This window comes from Oncorhynchus nerka, linkage group LG12, assembly GCF_034236695.1.
Source record: "Oncorhynchus nerka isolate Pitt River linkage group LG12, Oner_Uvic_2.0, whole genome shotgun sequence".
Lineage (NCBI taxonomy): Eukaryota > Metazoa > Chordata > Actinopteri > Salmoniformes > Salmonidae > Oncorhynchus > Oncorhynchus nerka.
Genome location: NC_088407.1, coordinates 73,565,186 through 73,586,136, shown reverse-complemented (window position 1 = coordinate 73,586,136; position 20,951 = coordinate 73,565,186). Strand labels below are relative to the sequence as shown.

General features: G+C 41.8%; 1 protein-coding gene and 1 long non-coding RNA gene across 2 annotated transcripts in view; one reads left to right on the top strand and one right to left on the bottom strand.

Annotated features, from left to right (window-relative positions):
- The window catches only part of LOC115138717 (tyrosine-protein kinase receptor TYRO3-like), a 32,620-nt gene extending 13,852 nt beyond the window's left edge, over positions 1-18,768 (top strand). The window contains exons 8-20 of the mRNA XM_065025798.1: positions 1,487-1,629; positions 3,558-3,696; positions 4,805-4,931; positions 5,350-5,444; positions 5,686-5,781; positions 8,243-8,326; positions 8,767-8,859; positions 9,752-9,872; position 10,240; positions 11,110-11,219; positions 16,285-16,444; positions 16,781-16,917; positions 17,114-18,768. Of these exons, the coding sequence (XP_064881870.1) occupies positions 1,487-1,629; positions 3,558-3,696; positions 4,805-4,931; positions 5,350-5,444; positions 5,686-5,781; positions 8,243-8,326; positions 8,767-8,859; positions 9,752-9,872; position 10,240; positions 11,110-11,219; positions 16,285-16,444; positions 16,781-16,917; positions 17,114-17,534 (1,727 nt within the window). The 3' untranslated portion in view covers positions 17,535-18,768. The remainder of the gene's footprint in view (positions 1-1,486; positions 1,630-3,557; positions 3,697-4,804; positions 4,932-5,349; positions 5,445-5,685; positions 5,782-8,242; positions 8,327-8,766; positions 8,860-9,751; positions 9,873-10,239; positions 10,241-11,109; positions 11,220-16,284; positions 16,445-16,780; positions 16,918-17,113) is intronic.
- Positions 18,769-19,864: 1,096 nt separating this feature from the next.
- LOC115138718 (uncharacterized) lies at positions 19,865-20,832 on the bottom strand. Its single transcript, XR_003864994.2, has 2 exons — positions 20,429-20,832; positions 19,865-20,165 (listed from the first exon to the last, which is right to left on the bottom strand). It is a non-coding gene; the product is annotated as an uncharacterized LOC115138718 (long non-coding RNA).
- Between the last annotated feature and the right edge of the window lie 119 nt (positions 20,833-20,951).

The following is a 20,951-nucleotide window of genomic DNA, read 5'->3' as shown; positions in this document are numbered from 1 at the left end:
CATGCCCTCAATCCATATCAATGTGCTGCAGTGCTGAACTAAACCCTGTTGTCTCATTGTCGCCACACGCTGGTCAAGGAGGCCACTGCAGGAATGATTGGGGTCTCATTTTAGGGTGACCTGAAGCCGGTCTCAATTTGCTTCGGGATTATCTACTTTCCCAGCGTCAGATGAACTTGTGGATACCATTTTTATGTCTGTGTGCAGTATGAAGGAAGTTAGAAGTAGTTTCGCAAGCTATTGCTAACTAGCAATGACTAGAAGTCTATGGATATCTACTAGCATGATAGCAGATACCCATAGACTTCCAGTAAATACCCATAGACTTCCAGTAAATACCCATAGACTTCAAATAAATACCCATAGACGTCCAGTAAATACCCATAGACGTCCAGTAAATACCCATATACTTCAAATAAATACCCATAGACTTCCAGTAAATACCCATAGACTTCCAGTAAATACCCATAGACTTCCAGTAAATACCCATAGACGTCCAGTAAATACCCATAGACGTCCAGTAAATACCCATAGACGTCCGGTAAATACCCATAGACGTCCGGTAAATACCAACAGACGTCCGGTAAATACCCACAGACGTCCGGTAAATACCCATAGACGTCCAGTAAATACCCATAGACGTCCAGTAAATACCCATAGACGTCCAGTAAATACCCATAGACGTCCAGTAAATACCCATAGACTTCCAGTAAATACCCATAGACGTCCAGTAAATACCCATAGACGTCCAGTAAATACCCATAGACGTCCAGTAAATACCCAGACGTCCAGTAAATACCAATAGACTTAAAGTAAATACCCATAGACTTCCAGTAAATACCCATAGACTTCCAGTAAATACCCATAGACTTCCAGTAAATACCCATAGACTTCAAATAAATACCCATAGACTTCCAGTAAATACCCATAGACGTCCAGTAAATACCCATAAACTTAGTCATTGCGCTAAAGCTAGTTTGCATTGGCTCGCAAAACTACCTTGAACTTCCTTCATACTGGACACAGAGACATACATTTTTTATCCACGAGTTCATCTGACTGCTGCAGTAGATAAAGGGCCTCATTGCCAGAATCCCGAAGTATACCTTAATCTTGGCCCTTTCCCTTATATCCCATTCAGTGTTTAATAGTCACATGTGCAGGGTTGCAGGTGTGATTGGAGGGTACAATGAAAATCTTAGGCTCCGAGCTCCAACATGCAGGACTAAGTTAAATAAAATAATGAAAATGATTTAAAAAAAATAATAATCTGTAGCAGCAATTAATAAATAAATGTCCATATGTTTGCAGAAGTGGAAGCAATACTGCTTATACCTATCCAGACCCTTTAGATCTGTTAACGTTTTTAAGGATTAGGACCAAGGGTGTGATGACAGCATGGACATATACAATGGCAACCCCGCATTGTTCTTTGATGAAATATAAAGTATTGTCATGTAACTGTCCCTGTCTTCTTTCTTCCTAGTGCCCTCTGCTGCCCCCCGGAACCTGACCTTTGAACTAACTGAACAGCATCTGTCCCTGAACTGGGCGAGCTTGGACGACAAGGAGCTGCAGGGGAAACTGATGGCCTACAAAGTCCAGTGGAACCTGGGAGGAGAGGGACAGGTTCAGACCCATACACCTATACACACTGAAGGAATCTCGTATATACCTCAGATGATAGCAAAAGCTGCAGGAAGAAAATAAACTGAAGAAAATAGTCTCTGGCTGTGCAGATCAATGCACATTTCAGTCATTTAATATGCCAAATTCTCAGTCACAGTAGACATTGGTCAGTGGAGCATACAATAACCACAGCCAGCCGACACCAGTCTTCAGCTGCTGTCAACAATCTACTTCTTATTAATTACAATCCCTATGTTTCTGTTATTATGGAATGTGGTACATTACAGTATGACTACGTTCACAATCCTATGGCCATACCAGAAGTTTCTATGGCCATACCAGAAGTTTCTATGGCCATACCAGAAGTTTCTATGGCTATACTAGGGGTTTAGTTGTTTTTAATAGGGACATTGCTATAGAAAATGGGTCAACAGTCTTTTTACTCTCCTTTCTATGACTCCCAATCTGTCAGGTGTTCAGATATCTAAACCCTTTGAGCTCGCTACATGTGTTCTGTTTTTTCTTTCTTGGCCACAATAATTGTATAATGACCATACAGTGCCTCCAGAAAGTATTCACGCAGATGTGTCACTGGCCTAGACACACAGTACCCCATAATGTCAAAGTGGAAATACGATTTTTGAAAATGTTACACATTCATTACAAATAAAGCTGAAATATCTTGGATCAATAAGTATCCAACCCTTTTATTATGGCAACACTAAATACATTCAGGAGTAAAAATGTGCTTAACAAGTCGCATAAGTTGCATGGACTCACTCCATGTCATGATATTTGAATGACTATCTACCTCATCTCTGTACCCCACACATACAATTACCACAAAGACCAGGGATAAGGGCACCTATTGGTACATGGGTAAAAAAAAAAGTTTAAAAAAGAAGACCCTGAATATCGCTTTGAGCATGGTGAAGTTATTAACTACACTTTGGATGGTGTATCAATACACCAGTCACTACAAAGATACAAGCGTCCTTCCTAACTCAATTGCCGGAGAGGAAAGAAACCACTCAGGGATTTCACCATGATGCCAAAACATTTATTACAGTTTATTAATGGCTGTGAAAGAACTGAGGATGGATCAAGAACATTATAGTTACTCCACAATACTAACCTAATTGACAGAGTGAAAAAACAAGGAAGTCTGTACACAATACAAATATTCCCCCAAAAAGCATCTTGTTTGCAACAAGGCATTAAAGTAATACTGCAAAAAATGTGGCAAAGCAATTCACTTTTTCTCTTGAATACAAAGTGTTATATTTGGGGCAAATACAACACATTACTGAGTACCACTCTCAATATTTTCAAGCGTCATGTTTTGGTGTATGGTTGTAATCGTTAAGAACTGGGCAGTTTATTAGGATAAAAAAATAAATGTAATGGAGCTAAGCACAGGTAAAATCCTAGAGGAAAACCTGGTTCATTCTGCTTTCCACCAGACAATTCACCTTTCAGTAGGACAATAACCTAGAACACAAGGTCAAATCTACACTGGAGTTGCTTACCAAGAAGACTGGGAATGTTCCTGAGTTGCCGAGTTACAGTTTTGATTTAAATCTACTTTAAAATATATGGCAAGACCTGAAAATGGTTAAAGATCATGAGCTTTTGCGTTGCTGAAATTGTAACACCAAATTAATGTTCAAAATCTATTCCAAGTCCTCTTGCATGGTCTTCAATGTAATCTTTTCTCATAATGGAGAGAATTCATCAAATTAATTAATTAAAAGGTCACATTTCATATTTTGTTCCTGTGGTGTCAAAGCATGTGTCTCTGTGATAAAAGGCCAGCACTTACTTGGATCTAATTTGCAATGGAAGCTTTGTTTTTAAGTTTCTTAAACTCAAAGCAATATGTCTTAATAGAACACATATTAACATACGTTTTGGTTGTTGTGTTCCAGGAGGCGTTGCTCTTTAAAGAGAACATGGCCCAACTGTCTGGTGGAGGTCGTTTCTTCAACGCCACCTTCCAGGTGTCTGCGTGTACAGTGGCCGGCTGTGGGCCCTGGAGCCAGCCTGTACTGGTCATGCCCGCCTCAGGTTAGTGAGCCCTTCTGTCACTCGACCGCAATCAGTCCCTCTGTCATGCTGGTTGTGTACACTTGACACTTACATGCGACTGCTACTATCAGAATACAAAAGATCGTATTGAAAAGACAAACAAGTCGCATTGTGGTCAGATTGTGTTCAGATCTGACTGACCACTTCAGGTGGTCAGGGACGCATTGAGGAGAGATCCACCCGCAGTCTGGACTCAATCAGGCTTCAGAAAGTGCATACAGTGGGAAATGTCATCAGCACTTCGCCAACACAAGTCTCCTGAAAACTTGTGTTTTGGAAGCGAAAGAAGCGAACGTGTTTCCTGGCTTCATAAATGCTAGCTAATTAGGAAAACAATTTTTTGTTTGGCTAGAGTTATGCTAACCTGTTTGCAATCCCTTTAGCTTTGCTGGCTGGCTACAGAGGTTGGTTAGTTAGCTAAAGTAGATGGCTACTGCCATCAAGTTGTGTTATCAAATGTAGCCTTTTCCACCGTTTGCATACTGGCATTTCAATATAACCTAGGAAAAGGGAATCCAGACACAATGTGGACACATTTAAATGTAGACGTACGACGTGTTCGGGAATTCCTTTATCGTAACTCTATGATCAGAATACAAAATCTGTATGAACTGTCAAGTCTAAAAACGGCCCCTGTCACTATCCACTATTAGTCCCTCTGTCACTATCCACTATTAGTCCCTCTGTCACTATCCACTATTAGTCCCTCTGTCACTATTATGTCCTCTGTCACTATCCACTATTAGTCCCTCTGTCACTATTAGTCCCTCTGTCACTATTATGTCCTCTGTCACTATCAGTCCCTCTGTCACTATCCACTATTAGTCCCTCTGTCACTATCCACTATTAGTCCCTCTGTCACTATTATGTCCTCTGTCACTATCCAACATTAGTCCCTCTGTCACTATTATGTCCTCTGTCACTATCCAACATTAGTCCCTCTGTCACTATTATGTCCTCTGTCACTATCCACTAGTAGTCTAGTTGTTTTGAAACCTATGCTCCAAATTTGAAGATGACACGGCTTTGTGTTGTATGTAAAGCTAGTTTGTTATACTGTGTGTGTGTGTGTTTATGTTCCACAAAGCAGTGGCAGCCCAGACTCAGAGAGGCCATATGTGGGTGGGTCTGTTGCTGGGCCTGCTGGTGGCCACCATGGTAGGGCTTCTCCTGACGGTCCTAGTGCACCGCAGAGGGAAGGAAACACAGTTTGGGTAGGCTATGATTGTCTCTCTCTCTCTACTAGAATACAGCCATTCATACTGTACATATCTCTAGACATCATTTTTTGGGTGAGAAGGATTTATATGGTCTGAAAGCAGCGCACCGCACCGCACCACCCCTTCACATAGAGGAAGATTTTTCTGCAGTATATACCAGAATCTGAGGCATTGTTTGAATACTTTGACAGCATCCTTCTTCACTTCTTTCTTCTGAGCTGACATGATTGGATAAGGAAAAGCAAGGTTTCCACGAGATTCCCTTCAACAATGTTTTGGTCTGATCAGTGGAATATCTCTAGGAAGGGAGGAAGGATGCATTTTAGAAGTATTTGAACACAGGGGCAATGTATCTACAAGTTTACAACACCAACGTAAAGATGGGATAATAGGGCTCTGCTTGTCCTTGCAGGTCTGTGTTCAAGCCACCAGGGACTGAGAGCACAGTCTCCTTCACTGCAGCCAGGTCATTCAACAGGACCTGCTCTGAGCTCCCAGAATCCACCTGTAAGTAAAGTCAGTCATGTTTGGCTTGTAGCCTCCACAAATAAATGTTTCTCTATTGACACATATGGCACAAGCACTACAGTGCGGTTGCATCCTAAATGGCACACTATTCCCTATATAGTGCACTACTTTTGACCAGAACCTTTTGGGCCCACTACATAGGCAAAAAGGTGCCTCTATTGACCTGTATTGTAGTGGACCCGGGTTGTGAATAATGAATTGTATCTCTGTCTTCCACCAGTGGACAGCTTGGGTATCAACGACGATCTGAAGGCCAAGCTTCAAGACGTTCTGATCCCAGAAAGGCTACTGACCCTCGGACACATCTTGGGAAAAGGTTGGTGGGACATCCTATGTTTATTTCACTTAGCTGTGCTCAACAGATAAAGTACATTTAGATAGAAAACCTTTACAATGTATTGTTTGATGCTGCAATGTGCAAAATCAAATCAGTTTATTGGTCGCGTACATAGATTTACAGATGTTATTGCAGGCGCAGCAAAATGCTTGTTTTCTAGCTCCAACGGTGTAGTAATATCTAGCAGTAATATAATACCCTCACCCCCACAGTGACCATGCCTGCGTACGTACATACATATCCCAACCAGAAGCAATAGATTACAGGCAACATCTGCACTGAGCTAAAGGCTAGAGCTGTGGCTTTCAATGAGCGGGACACTAATCCGGACACTTATAAGAAATCCAGCTATGCCCTTTGACGAACCATCAAACAGACAAAGTGTCAATACAGGATCAAGATTGAATCCTACTACACTAACTCTGACGTTCGTCATATGTAGCAGGGCTTGCAAACTATCACAGATTACAAAGGGAAACCCAGCTGTGAGCTGTCTAGTGACGCGAGCCTACCAGTCCAGCTAAATACGTTCTATGTGCGCTTCGAGGCTAGGAACACTGAACTATAAATGAGAGCATCAGCTATTCCAGACGACTGTGATCACCCTCTCCTTAGCTGATGTATGACCTTTAAACAGGTTAACATTCACAAGGCCACAGGGCCATCCGGATTACCAGGACGAGTACTCAGAGCATGCGCAGACCAACTGGCAAGTGTCTTCACCAACATTTTCAACCTCTCTCTGTCCGAGTTTGTAATACCAACATGTTTTAAGCAGACCACCATAGTCCCTGTGCCCAAGAACACCAAGGTAACCTGCCTAAATGACTACTAACCCGTAGCACTCACGTCTGTAGCCATGAAATGCTTTGAAAGGCTGGTCATGGCCCACATCAACACCATTATCCCAGACACCCTGGACCCACTCCAATTCACATACCACCCCAACATATCCACAGATGACGCAATCTCTATTGCACCCCACACTGCCCACTGATCATTGTCTTGTTGGAAGCTGAACCTTCACCCCAGTCTGAGGTCCTTAGCACTCCGGAGCAGGTTTTCATCAGGGATCTCTCTGTACTTTGCTCCATTTATCTTTCCCTGGATCTTGACTAATCTCCAAGTCTCTGCCGCTAAAAAACATCCACACAGCATGATGCTTCCACCACCATGCTTCACCGTAGGGACGGTGGCAGGATTCCTCCAGACGTGATGCTTGACATTCAGGCCAAAGAGTTCATCAGGCCAGCGAATCTTGTTTCTCATGGTCTGAGAGTCTTTAGGTGCCTTTTGGAAAACTCCAAGCAGGCTGTCATGTGCCTTTTACCGAGGAGTGGCTTCCGTCTGGCTACTCTACCATACAGGCCTGATTGGTGTAGTGCTGCAGAGATGGTTGTCCTTCTGGAAGGTTTTCCCATCTCCACAGAGGAACTCTAGAGCTCTGTCAGAGTGACCATCGGGTTCTTGGTCCCCTCCCTGACCAAGGCCTTTCTCCTCCGATTGCTCAGTTTGGCCGGGCGGTCAGCTCTATGAAGAGTCTTGGTGGTTCCAAACTTCTTCCATTTAAGAATGATGGAGGCTACTGTGTTCTTGGGGACATTCAATGCTGCAATCAAAATGTTTTTGATACCTTTCCTCAGACCTGTGCCTCGACACAATCCTGTCTCGGAGCTCTACGGATAATTCCTTCGACACCCTGGCTTGGTTTTTACTCTGACATGCACTGTCAACTGTGGGGCCTTATATAGACAGGTGTGTGCCTTTTTTCAAATCATGCCCAATCAATTACATTTACCACAGGTGGACTCCAATCAAGTAGTAGAACCATCTCAAGGATGATCAATGGAAACAGGATGCACCTGAGCTCAGTCTCATAGCAAAGGGTCTGAATGCTTATGTAAATAAGGTATCTGTTTATTTTCAACACATTTGCAACAATTTCTAAAAACCTGTTTTTGCTTTGTCATTGTGGGGTATTTTGTGTAGATTGAAAAAAAAAAAGTAATCAGTTTTAGAATAAGGCTGTAACGTAACAAAGTGGAAAAAGTCAATGGGTCTGAATACTTTCCGAAGGCACATATAGTACTAGCTCAGCTACCTCCTACCCGTGCACATGGACTTGGTACTGGTAAACCGTGTAAATAACCAAGTTATCGTTACTGTATATTTATTCCTCATTATTTTTCTATGTATTCCTCATTATTATTATTTCTATTTTTTCTCTTTGCATTGTTGGGAAGGGCAAGCATTTCACTGTTGGTCTACACCTGTTTATGAAGCATGTGACATTTTTTACATTTGAAATAGAGCATTTACAAAAGTCTGGCATGGCCTATAACCATAACTGTGTATTGCTAAATAACAAGACAATGTCTGTATTATATTTTGGAATATGTTGAGTTGTTTGAGGAGTAACGTGCCAGTGATGTCTGTTTAGGTGAGTTTGGCTCAGTGCGTGAGGCCTTCCTAAAGATGGAGGACAGCACTGTACAACAGAAGGTTGCAGTGAAGGTGCTAAAAAGTGAGACTTTTACATTATAACTGCCTTTTTTATATAATCATAATTTAGCAGATTTATATAATGCTTTTCTACCAACGTAGGAACTCAAAGCGCTTTACATAGTAGGGGGAAACTCCCCTCATCCACCACCAATGTGTAGCATCCACCTGGGTGAAGCACGGCGACCATTTTGGTGCCCGAACGCTCACCACACATCAGCTATCATGTGGAGAGGTGAGGAGTGATATATACCAATTAGGAATGAGGGGGATGATTTGATGGCCATGATGTAATGTGGCCAAGGTTGGAATTTAGCCATGATCCCGGGGTTAACAGCCCTGTTCTTATGAGTGTGTCAGTGGATAATACATTGATACACATGATAATTGTACCTGTATAATGTGAACTAATAAGTCCTTGGAAGTTATGATAATTTATGTTCTCTGTCCTTTTTACATCAGCGGATATCAACTCATCATGTGATATTGAGCAGTGCCTGAAAGAGGCTGCTTACATGAAGGACTTCCACCATCCAAATGTCATCCAGCTCATTGGTTAGTGGCAGTGAAGACACATTTTACTTCTGCCGACTCACTTCAATTAAATCTAACTTTATTTATATCCTTAGGGGCAATTAAGAAAGGCATTGCCAGATTCCAAATAATAACAGCTTGCACATATAATACAACAACAAGTAAGGCTACTTAGGATCAGAAACGGAGTGTTTTAAGAGTTGCCCATCAATCAATGTGCTTTGACCAGGGCCGGCCCTAGTCTTATGGGGGCCCTAAGCGAGATTTGGTTGGAGGAGCCCCCACCTCATGGCAAAACATTTGTGTCCCCCCTCTTGATGCGGAGAGAAAAACATATTACGCTTTAAGTTAATTTCCTGCAATTTTGCACATTTTGCCAAGGTGTATAGAGTTTTAAATTAAGTTAACTGCAATTCTACAGATTTTACGATGACCTGACATTTTTATTTATTTACATTTTATAAAGAATTTCATGCAATTCTACTCATTTTGCCATGGGGTGGATATCTAATATGATATGAGTGAAAATTACAAACAAAATCAATGGGGGCAACCTGGAGGTCAGGGCCCCTGGGCGAGTGCCCTGTCTGTATTCAGCCATGATAGCTGGCTAAACAAACTACTCATCTAAAAATTGTTAGTTGACATGGCTAATTGAGTGACTGTCAGTAACTGACATAACAAGAGAAACTGCTGATGCACAACCAGAGATTAAATTGCACCTGGTGTGTTCTACTAATCTTACTCTCATTAGTGAGTTCCTAAACACTAAAGGGGGGGGGGGTTAGGTTGGGGGTCCCCTAGCAGCCTGCGGCCCTAAGCGACCACTTATGTCACTTATGCCTGGAGCTGGTCCTGGCTTCGACTGACTTGTTCTGCGGAGTTGTTGATTGAATATATTTTTATTCTCTAGGAGTGAGTTTGCACAGGCGGCCTCAGCAACGGTTGCCCATCCCCATGGTTATCCTGCCCTTCATGAAGCATGGGGATCTTCACACCTTTCTGCTCATGTCCCGCCTTGAGACGAGCCCTTTGTGAGTAGTCACCTATACGTTTTATACACTCTTGTATGCATACTAAAATACATAGCCAATTCAGGGACATAAACACTCAGTGGCCAGTTTATTAGGCATACCCATCTAGCACGGGGTCGGACCCCTTTTCCTCCAGAACCGCCTGAATTCTTCAGGGCATAGAAACGTTGCTCAATTGGTATCAAGGGACCTAACGTGTGCCAGGAAAACATTCACCACACCATTACACCAACAGCCTGTACCATTGACACCAGGCAAGATGAGGCCATGGACTTATGCCGCAAAAGCCAAATCCTGACTCTGCCATCAGGAACGGGGATTCATCAGACAAGGCAATCTTTTTCCAGCTGATAGGAGTGGAACCCAGTGTGATAGTCTACTGCAATAGCCCATCCGTAACAAGGACCGACGAGTTGTGTTCCAAATTGCCGTTCTGCACACCCCTGTTGTACTGCCCCGTTATTTGCCTGTTTGTGGCCCACCTGTTAGATTGCACAATTCTTGCCATTCTTCTTCAACCTCTCTCATCAACGAGCTGTTTTCACCCACAGGACTTCCGCTGACTGGATGTTTTTTCTCTCTCGCACCATTCTCGGTAAACCCTAGACACTGTCGTGCATGAAAAGCCCAGGACGACGCGCCACTGACGAACATACGTAGGTCACTTATTTTGCCCATTCTAATGTTCAATCGAACAGTAACTGAATGCCTGTCTGCTTGCTTTTTTAGCAAATCACAGCCACGTGACCCACTGTCTGTAGGAGAGCACCATTTTCATGAACAGGGTTGGTGAACCTAAAACTGGCCACTGAGTGTATATTGATACAAACAGTAACACAAACAGTTACTTTATACAACGGGTGGATCTAATCCTGAATGCTGATGGATTAATACCGCATTCCAGCAGGTGTCTATTCCACCGTTACCACCAGCTAAATCTATGACATTAAAATGCCTATTTACTCTGTTCTATCCACTGTCTCATCAGCCCATCCAGGCAATTTATAAACTTGATCTCCATAATAAAAATATATGCATCTAGACATTCAAGGTCTTCCACTGTTAGTTGTCAGTTTAGATGCATGTTTAAATCATTCCATCATTTCCTGTTATAGACTATACTGGAAAGACAAGTCTTAGTGGGGCCAAATATTTTTTTTCCAGGACACTTTCTAATTGATGCATATCTTCAAATCATGTTTTAACAAAGTAATGTTGCGGTCTCTCCCTCACACAGACAGTGTCACTGCAGATGCTCATTCAGTTTATGTTGGACATCGCTCGTGGAATGGAGTACCTGAGCAACAAAAGCATCATACACAGGGATCTGGCTGCACGCAACTGCATGTGAGTGAATTACCAGCAGAGTAGACAGTGGCTCCATCTCAAATGGCACCCTATTCCCTATAAAGGGCACTACTTTCTATCAGAGCCCTATGGGCCCTGGTCAAAACTAGTGCACTAAATAGCAGGGTTCATACACATTTTGACAGAAGGAATATTATAACTTTTCCAAGACTTCTCCATGACGTTTAACCAAATTTCCATGACCAACAATTGGTGGTGTCTCTATGTACGTATGAAAAATGTGCTTAATGTGGTATCAACACTGGGAGGCTTGCTCTCTGATCCCATGCACAATCTCTTGTTGTTGTACAAGGCACTTAAGTCCCACAAAGTAGAGTACCGGTTAGGCAACTGTAAAAAACACGTGGTCAACCCTCAGTCTGGAGAGATACTTGATGTACAGGCTTTTGATCCAGCCCTGCTCAAACACAGAGACAGTTTATCAAGGTCCAGTTGGGCAGCTAATCTCTACAATATGGTTTGTTGGAGGGGGGCTGGAATAAAGGCCTGTACATACATTAGCTCTTCTGGAGGACGGCTGATCACCCTTGATGAAAAATATTACAACCAAATACATTTTATGCCTTTTGAAATAACTCGCTCATTCAATATATCAAAGATCAAGTGGCTGTTGTTGGCTACAAATCTTTTTATTCAGCTGAAGCAAACCCACAAATTTTCTTCAGGAAATATACCTTTTCTAGTTAAGTTTATAAGCTAACTTGGTGTTTACTCTGCAGGCTGACTAGCATCTTGAGTTGAATGTCCCATACAGTGGATGCCCAAATCAACTGGAAGTATCTACAAAATAATTATTGTTTGCGATTCACAAATTATTATTTTGATTCACTGCAACTGAACCAAAACCCAACTAATACAATGTTGAAGTGAATAATTCCTTTCATCCCAAAAAATTGTTAGTCTGTAGAAAGTTTTTGGGGACATGACGAAAACATGAATACATGCTAATAATAGTTCAACAGTTAACTAGTGCAGGGGTTTTTCACTCGGGGGGGCTCCTTCCAGCATTGGGGAATATCCTGTGTGTCCCCCCCATTACTATTTCTATGGGCACAGACACTGTTCATGACACAAACTATGCACACCCCTTCTTTCAATTCTATACATTTTGCCATGTGTATTCATGTGATATGAGTGACAAAAAAAGTATAATATCTATAAACAAAAACAAATCTAAAAATAAACGTTAGCTGACATGGGATAGTTGATCTGGACAGTTCTTACAAGTTATAAATAGCTCTCTAAGGTATGCAATGACTGACAAGAGGAACTGATGATGCACTACCCAATTTCGAAATTGCACCTTGTGCAATCTACTATTACAACTTTCAAGAGTAAGTTTAAAGCCGGAATGAGAGTTCCTTAAAAACATTTTTTTTTATATATATCTACAGTGCCTTCGGAAAATATTCAGCCCCCTTGACTTTTTCCACATTTTGTTACGTTACAGCCTTATTCAAAAATGAATTAAATAAATACAAATATTCAGCAATCTACACACACTACCCCATAATGACAAAGCAAAAACACGTTTTTAGACACTTTTTACATAAGTATTCAGACTCTTTGCTATGAGAATCGAAATTGAGCTCAAGTGCATCCTGTTTCCATTGATCATCCTTAAGATGGTTAAAGTCCACCTTTGGTAAATTCAATTGATTGGACATGATTTGGAAAGGCACACACCTGTCTATATAAGGTCCCACAGTTGACAGTGCATGTCAGAGCAAAAACCAAGCCATGAGGTCGAAGGAACTGTCCGTAGAGCTCAGAGACAGGATTGTGTCGAGGCACAGATCTGGGGAAGGGTACCAAAACATTTCTGCAACTTTGAAGATTCCCAAGAACACAGTGGCCTCCATCATTCGTAAATGGAAGATGTTTGGAACCACCAAGAGACTTCCTAGAGCTGGCTGCCCGGCCAAACTGAGCTATCGGGGGTGAAGGACCATGGTCAGGGAGGGGACCAAGAACCCGATGGTCACTCTAGAGTTCCTATTTGGAGATGGGAGAACCTTCCAGAAGGACAACCATCTCTGCAGCACTCCACCAATCAGGCCTTTATGGCAGAGTGGCTAGACAGAAGCCACTCATCAGTAAAAGGGCACATGACAGCCCGCTTGGAGTTTGCCAAAAGGCACCTACAGGACTCTCAGGCTATGACAAGCAAGACTCTTTGGTCCAATGACACCAAGATTGAACTCTTTGGCTTGAATGCGAAGCTTCACGTCTGGAGGAAACCTGGCACCATCCCTACAGTGAAGCATGGTGGTGGCAGCATCATGTTGTGGGGATGTTTTTCAGCGGTAGGGACTGGGAGACTAATCAGGATCGAGGGAAAGATTAATGGAGGAAAGTACAGAGAGAACCTTGACGAAAACCTACTCCAGAGCACTCAGGACCTCAGACTGGGGCGAAGGTTTACCTTCCAACAGGACAACAACCCTAAGCACACAACCAAGACAATGCAGGAGTAGCTTCGGGACAAGTCTCTGAATGTCCTTGAGTGGCCCAGTCAGACCCCGGACATGAACCCGATCAAACATCTCTGGAGAGACCTGAAAATAGCTGTGCAGCGATACTCCCCATCCAACCTGACCGAGCTTGAGAGGATCTGCAGAGAAGAATGGGAGAAACTCCCCAAATACAGGTGTGCCAAGCTTGTAGCGTCATACCCAAGAAGACTCAAGTCTGTAATCGCTGCCAAGATATATATATAGCACCAGAAAATTTGGACACGCCTACTTATTCAAGGGTTTGTCTTGATGTTTTACTATTTTATATATTTGCACACTCTTGCCATGAGTGTGCAAAGCTGTCATCAAGGTGTGGCTACTTTGATTTGTTTAACACTTTTTTGGTTACTACATGATTCCATATGTGTTATTTCATAGTTTGGAAGTTTTCACTATTATTCTACAATGTAGAAAATTGTTTAAATAAAGAAAAACCCTGGAACGAGTAGATGTCCAGACTTTTGACTGGTACTGTATGTACAGTTTAAGTCGGAAGTTTACATACAGAAGTTGGAGTCATTAAAACTCGTTTTTCAACCACTCCACAAATGTCTTGTTAACAAACTATAGTTTTGGCAAGTCTGTTAGCACATCTACTTTGTGCATGACACAAGTCATTTTTCCAGCCATTGTTTACAGACAGATTATTTCACTTATAATTCACTGTATCACAATTCCAGTGGGTCAGAAGTTTACATACACTAAGTTGACTGTGCCTCTAAACAGCTTGGAAAATTCCTGAAAATGATGTCATGGCTTTAGAAGCTTCTGATAGGCTAATTGACATCATTTGAGTAAATTGGAGGTGTACGTGTGGGTGTATTTCAAGGCCTACCTTCAAACTCGGTCCCTCTTTGCTTGACATTGGGGGAAAATCAAAAGAAATCAGCCGAAACCCACAAGTCTGGTTCATCCTTGGGAGCAATTCCCACACTCCTGAAGGTACCACGTTCATCTGTACAAACAATAGTACGCAAGTATAAACACCATGGGACCACGCAGCAGTCATTCCGCTCAGGAAGAAGATGCGTTCTGTCTCTTAGTGATGAACGCACGTTGATGCGAAAAGTGCAAATCAATCCCAGAACAACAGCAAAGGACCTTGTGAAGATGCTGGAGGAAACAGGTACAAAAGTATCTATATCCACAGTAAAACAAGTCCTATATCGACATAATCTAAAAGGCCGCTCTGCAAGGAAGAAACCACTGCTCCAAAACCACCATAAAAAAAGCCAGACTACAGTTTGCAACTGCACATGGGGACAAAGATCATACTTTTTGGAGAAATGTCCTCTCGTCTGATGAAACAAAAATTGAACTATTTGGCCATAATGACCATCGTTATGTTTGGAGGAAAAAGGGGGATGCTTGCAAGCCGAAGAACACCATCCCAAACGTGAAGCACGGGGATGGCAGCATCATGTTGTGGGAGTGCTTTGCTGCAGGAGGGACTGGTGCACTTCACAAAATAGATGGCATCATGAGGTAGGAAAATTATGTGGATATATTGAAGCAACATCTCAAAACATCAGTCAGGAAGTTAAAGCTTGTTCGCAAATGGGTCTTCCAAATGAACAATGACCTGAAGCATACTTCCAAAGTTGTGGCAAAATGGCTTAAGGACAACAAAATCAAGGTATTGGAGTAGCCATTACAAAGCCCCGACCTCAACCCTATAGTTGTGGGCAGAACTGAAAAAGCGTGTGCCTACAAACCTGACTCAGTTACACCAGCTCTGTTAGGAGGAATGGGCCAAAATTCACCCAACTTATTGTGGGAAGCTTGTGGAAGGCTACCTAAAACGTTTGACCCAAGTTACACCATTTAAAGGCAATGCTACCAAATACTAATTGAGTATATGTAAACTTCTGACCCACTGGGAATGTGATGAAAGAAATAAAAGCTGAAATAATTCTCTACTATTATTCTGACATTTCACATTCTTAAAGTAAAGTGGTGATCCTAACTGACCTAAAACGGAATTTTTCTAGGATTAAATGTCAGGAACTGTGAACAATTGAGTTTAAATGTATTTGGCTAAGGTGTATTTAAACTTCCGACTTCATATTTATGTACATTATGTGTATGTACAGTTGAAGTCGGAAGTTTACATACACCTTAGCCAAATACATTTAAACTTAATTTCATAATTCCTGACATTTAATCCTAGTAAAAAATAATTGGCTAAAGTGTCATTCTGATCCTGAATGATATGTTGATAAAATATGTACAAACGATTCCTAATAAATAAATTAAATTAACAAAAATTATTAAATACATTTTCTAAAACTTTTAAGATTTTCCAAAACCTTTCCAGGCCTGAAATACCATTTTAAAATATCATGACTTTTCCATGATTCTCATGAGCGTACAAACCCCGAAATGGGGCATAATTTTAAGACGCAGCCTGTCACTTTACTCTATTTCTTAACTGGAACTCCCTCTAATATGGTTTACACACTGAATTTACTAGAGCTTGGTTCTGCCTCAGGGTTAGATTGTGACCATCTCCACTCCTTTATTCATAGGCTGAGTGAAAACTTGACAGTCTGTGTGGCAGACTTTGGCCTTTCAAAGAAAATCTACAGTGGTGACTACTACAGACAAGGATCCGTCTCAAAGCTGCCTGTCAAGTGGATAGCACTAGAGAGCCTTGCTGACAATGTCTACACTACTCAGAGTGATGTGGTACGTTACGTACAACCAGACGCACCCTCAGTGGTCATAGCATCGCTTTCAAAATTATATTGACACTGTAAGACAGCAATATTTTAGTTGGGGATCCCTCTTCAAATCAGCTTTGTGGAAAGGATTACATTTGTTTTTTAATGTAAGTCAATACATCATAGATAAAATGCAGATTTTGTTTTCAGATGTGTTAATTGAATTTTAGCATTTTTTAAACCATGTAGTGGCCCCAGATGTTCACCAAGTCTGTTTCATCGATAAGATGTTTTCGGGAACTGTCAATTCGTTATCTTTGCCTTTAGCGCCCCCAGAAGTTAACTGACTGTTTCCCACCAGTGGGCGTTTGGAGTCACCATGTGGGAGATCATGGCACGTGGACAGACCCCCTACCCTGGGGTGGAGAACTCTGAAATCTACGAGTACCTCATCAAGGGAGAGAGGCTCAAACAACCACCTGACTGCCAAGATGACATGTGAGCGATCCACTGGATGTGGTAGAAAAAACTCAGGCATTGACAAATCGTGATGGGTTATATTATACTTTTCAAATGACTTAAACAATGAAATTATCATTGGTGCCAGAAAATGTAATATTTTACTGTATTTAACCTTGTACCTCATTGAGAAGACTTTTCCAATAATGACCTGACAGTTTGAATCTTTTTCCAGGTACGAGATCATGCATAGCTGCTGGAGCCCTGTTCCCAAGTGCCGCCCCAGTTTCCAGCACCTGATTGACCAGCTGGAGGGGCTATGGGCCAGCCTGTACTCAGGGCCTAGTTTTATGAAGGAGGCCCTTCTCTATGTTAACCTGGAGAGTGACGAGGGGGAGCCAGGGGCACTGGGCCCAGGGGAGGGCCCCTCGTGGTCAGCAATGCCCTGGCAGTGTGTGGGAATGGAGGAGGATGAGAAAGACTGGCTCATGGTGTCTTCTGGGGCAGCTCTGGCTATTGGTGGAGACTACCGCTACATCATTGGCCCTAACTGCAACTGTACTGAAGAGGAGAGTGGGAGGCAGGGGGACTCAATGGATACCTTGCAGCAAGAAGTCAGGGATGAGGAATATGAAGACACGATCATTAATGTGTGATTTATATTTTGAACAACATGCCTGCTCCTCTGCCCTACAGATTTCAAACTGACAAGTTGGTTGTGGATGGTTGGTCACTCACTACTGCCCTCCAGTGAAGTTTCTGAAAACAGCTGCTTACCAGCATTTCTTGGATTGAAGTGCATATCTCAATGAAACTTTCTCCCCATTTTATTGCCAGTATATGCAGTGTAATTTTGTACTTTAAACTAAGGACTTCACATTGACACACACAATCAGCCTTATGATTACATTCAACAAAAAACAATAACACTAATGATATTTAAAATGGTACATTTGACTGATAAACAGAACTTTATAATGGAAAATTCTATAGTATTATGCGTCTTTTGAAGTTTAGGCAGCATTTGATTATAAAAGCAGTCCCTATGTCCTTAGTGTACACTGTACTGTAGGTGGTAGGTATTGAACATTGGTATTTGCTGCTTTGCTAACGAACTCCCTTATCTCTATGATAAGCATCTTCTGTCCAAAAGTGTGCTACACGTTCTTAATCTGTATTCTCATTTAACCTTAGAATAACATTACACAGGGCCACCACTGTAATAATCCCCTAACATTGTGACTGAGTTATTTAGAATTATGAACTGGGTGTTTTGAGCATTGAATGCTGATTGGCTGACACCCGTGGTGTATCAGACCGTATACCATGGGTATGACACATTTTTTATTTTTACTACTCTAATTATGTTGGTAACCAGTTTATAATAGCAATAAGGCAGACCTCAGATGTTTGGTATATGGCCAATATACCACACCTCCTCATGCTTTATTGTTTAAGTATACCATTGAGAATTTATGGAAACAGGAATATATGCAGAACATTGTTTATGTATTCAAGAAGAATACCAGAGTTAGCATGGATATGTGTTAAGACATTAGCCGGATGAAATGTGAGCTTGTCGTTCACTGATGTTTAAAGTGCTTACACACAACCTTGATTTTGCTTTTGGAGCATTCCATGTATGGGATATCAAGGGACATGTTTTAATATTTTAAATGTAATTTTTTGTATGTTGTGTTAAAATAATTTCCAGAGATACGACCTAGAGCATTAAACAGAGACTTATGAAGCTGGTGCTTTGTGTTGTGATTCTCTGTCCAGTCTATCCCTACCAGCAGGTTTATAGTTGTTTTAGATTTGTGCATCAAGCTACAATGTCATTCTCACCTGAAGTGTAAGTAAATAAAGTATTGGTTGTTTGTGATCGCATTATATATTTTTCTTTGCACCTTTTGGGCGAGCATGGAATAAAACCCATGTGCCCCATCTGAATAAATTAAGATCAAGAAAGTTCTGTCAGATACTGAGATTTGTCTTATCACAACTTTGAAAGCTAATTTCAACTGCCTCATTGAGTGCAACTGTCGCTTAACTTTAGCCTTCATCCAAAACCACTAGTGTTGTTGATCTCATGCGCTGTCAGTCTGATTAATCAGGCAGCAATACACAATTAGTATATACAGCCCGAAACTAATGTTTGCAAAATTGTTTAAACTTTCCCTATAAGCCAGAATTTAGTAATATTACATTTAAACGTACTGTACCAGTTCTGTGAGCAGTTTGTCCTTCCACTTCTCTGAGACAATATCTACAGGAAAGTAATTGTTTAATGACTTTTTAAGAGCTGGTAGTAGTGACGGTGACGTCACTCGCTCTGAGACCTTGAAGTAGTGATTCTCCTTGGCTTTTGTGGAGCAATGGGTAACGATGCTTCGTGGGTGTCAGTTGTCTGTGTGCCGAGGGCCCCTGGTTTGAGCCCGGGCGAGGGAATGGACGAAAGTTGTTACACATGATATGGCAATAAAAATTGTATATTATAATCCAGGGGAGGTTGGAGAACAAGCCACCCTTCTAAAAAGTATTTTTTAAATCCCCCACCCCCCACACAAAAAAGGTGTGGATTGTTCACCATCCTCCCATGATTTAGAATATACCATTTTCATGGCATGCCTGGTTCAGCTTAGAATATTGACATATATACAATATTTCCCTCAAATACATCTTTACAGTTGTTTCTTGAATTTTTTGCCATATTGTCAAAACACATGGTATCAAAAACAAAATTAAACTAGCCACCTGGTTATCCAGAATCTTGTCAACTCAGACTTCTGCTACATTGTTTTTATATTGTCAGCTAACCCATCTATAGCTATTGAATAGAACCAATATATCCAATATAAAACTAATTTGACCCCTGTGCCAATACAAACCATATAACTAACTACCTGGTAAACAATACTTTACTGTGGATATTTTGTCTCAAATTTCAAACAGCTAAAGGACAAACCACACAGACAACCAGTAGTCATTTTTAAAGTGATTTTATTCTAGCTTGTCAGGAACATTGACATGATTTTGCAGGCATTAGTTTCAGGCTGTATATACCAATTAATTTGGCATTACAGCCTGATTAATCAGACTAGACCCGTCAGTGTTTGCATCAAAATGAATGGACAACCCCAGGCCAATCCATCCATCAGCGTTAGACTCAAGAGTGGCTATAAATGCCATTCAGCTCACTAGGTAACTACTGTGGTCTTCAACGCGTGCCAAGATGGATCCGCCAGTCCCACGGTTCTCCTCTCAACAATGCTAGGTAGCTACAGCTGTAAACAAAGTATTGCGTCGTCGGCGTTTATAACTAACTACAGATCCATAGACAGTAGGCAACGTTAACAAACCACAGAGCAAAAATACATGGTCGCTGGTGAATTCGTGTATTGAACATTTCAAGGTGGTAGGCTAGCACGTGTGGCTAGCACGTGTGGCTTCCCCTGAACCAACATGCCCACGAGCATGGTCCGTCATTACATAGCTGCAACTGTACAGTCGCTCATACGCACACCATATCGACATGTTTAACTCATACCTTAGATCATATTTTCTACCCCAACCTTCGTCTTTGTTGAAGGTCCACTACCAAAAAGCGGGGAGTTGCAGACCACCCCATGGCGGCGTTTGGTTCGGTACCACCACAGCATGCATTTTCTCCCTCCGTTTTGAATCATGTGACACAATGGCGCAAAGTCTGCGCAGTAGGACGTAAACGTGCCTCAGTGGGGGTAGTGACGTTGTTCTACAGCACGCATGTTTCCTCCAGCTGGGAGATGCGAGTTTAACTAAGGAAAATAACTAGAGGATTATACAAAGAATCGACAATTACCATCGCATATTTTGATCTGTTCAAAAGTGCATACGGTAAACCATGTGTTTAGTAAAACACACGATCATGCCGAGAAAGACCGAGATGAATTTGCAGGCGCCAAGTCCTCTCTTTCTAGCCTGAGGAGAAGTCCACCATATTGACTTGGGAATCACACGCAATTGATTTTTGTCGTGTTGTGCACGCGCTGGTGTGTTGTTACAAGTCTCGCGTGCTTAGGCCTTGCAGG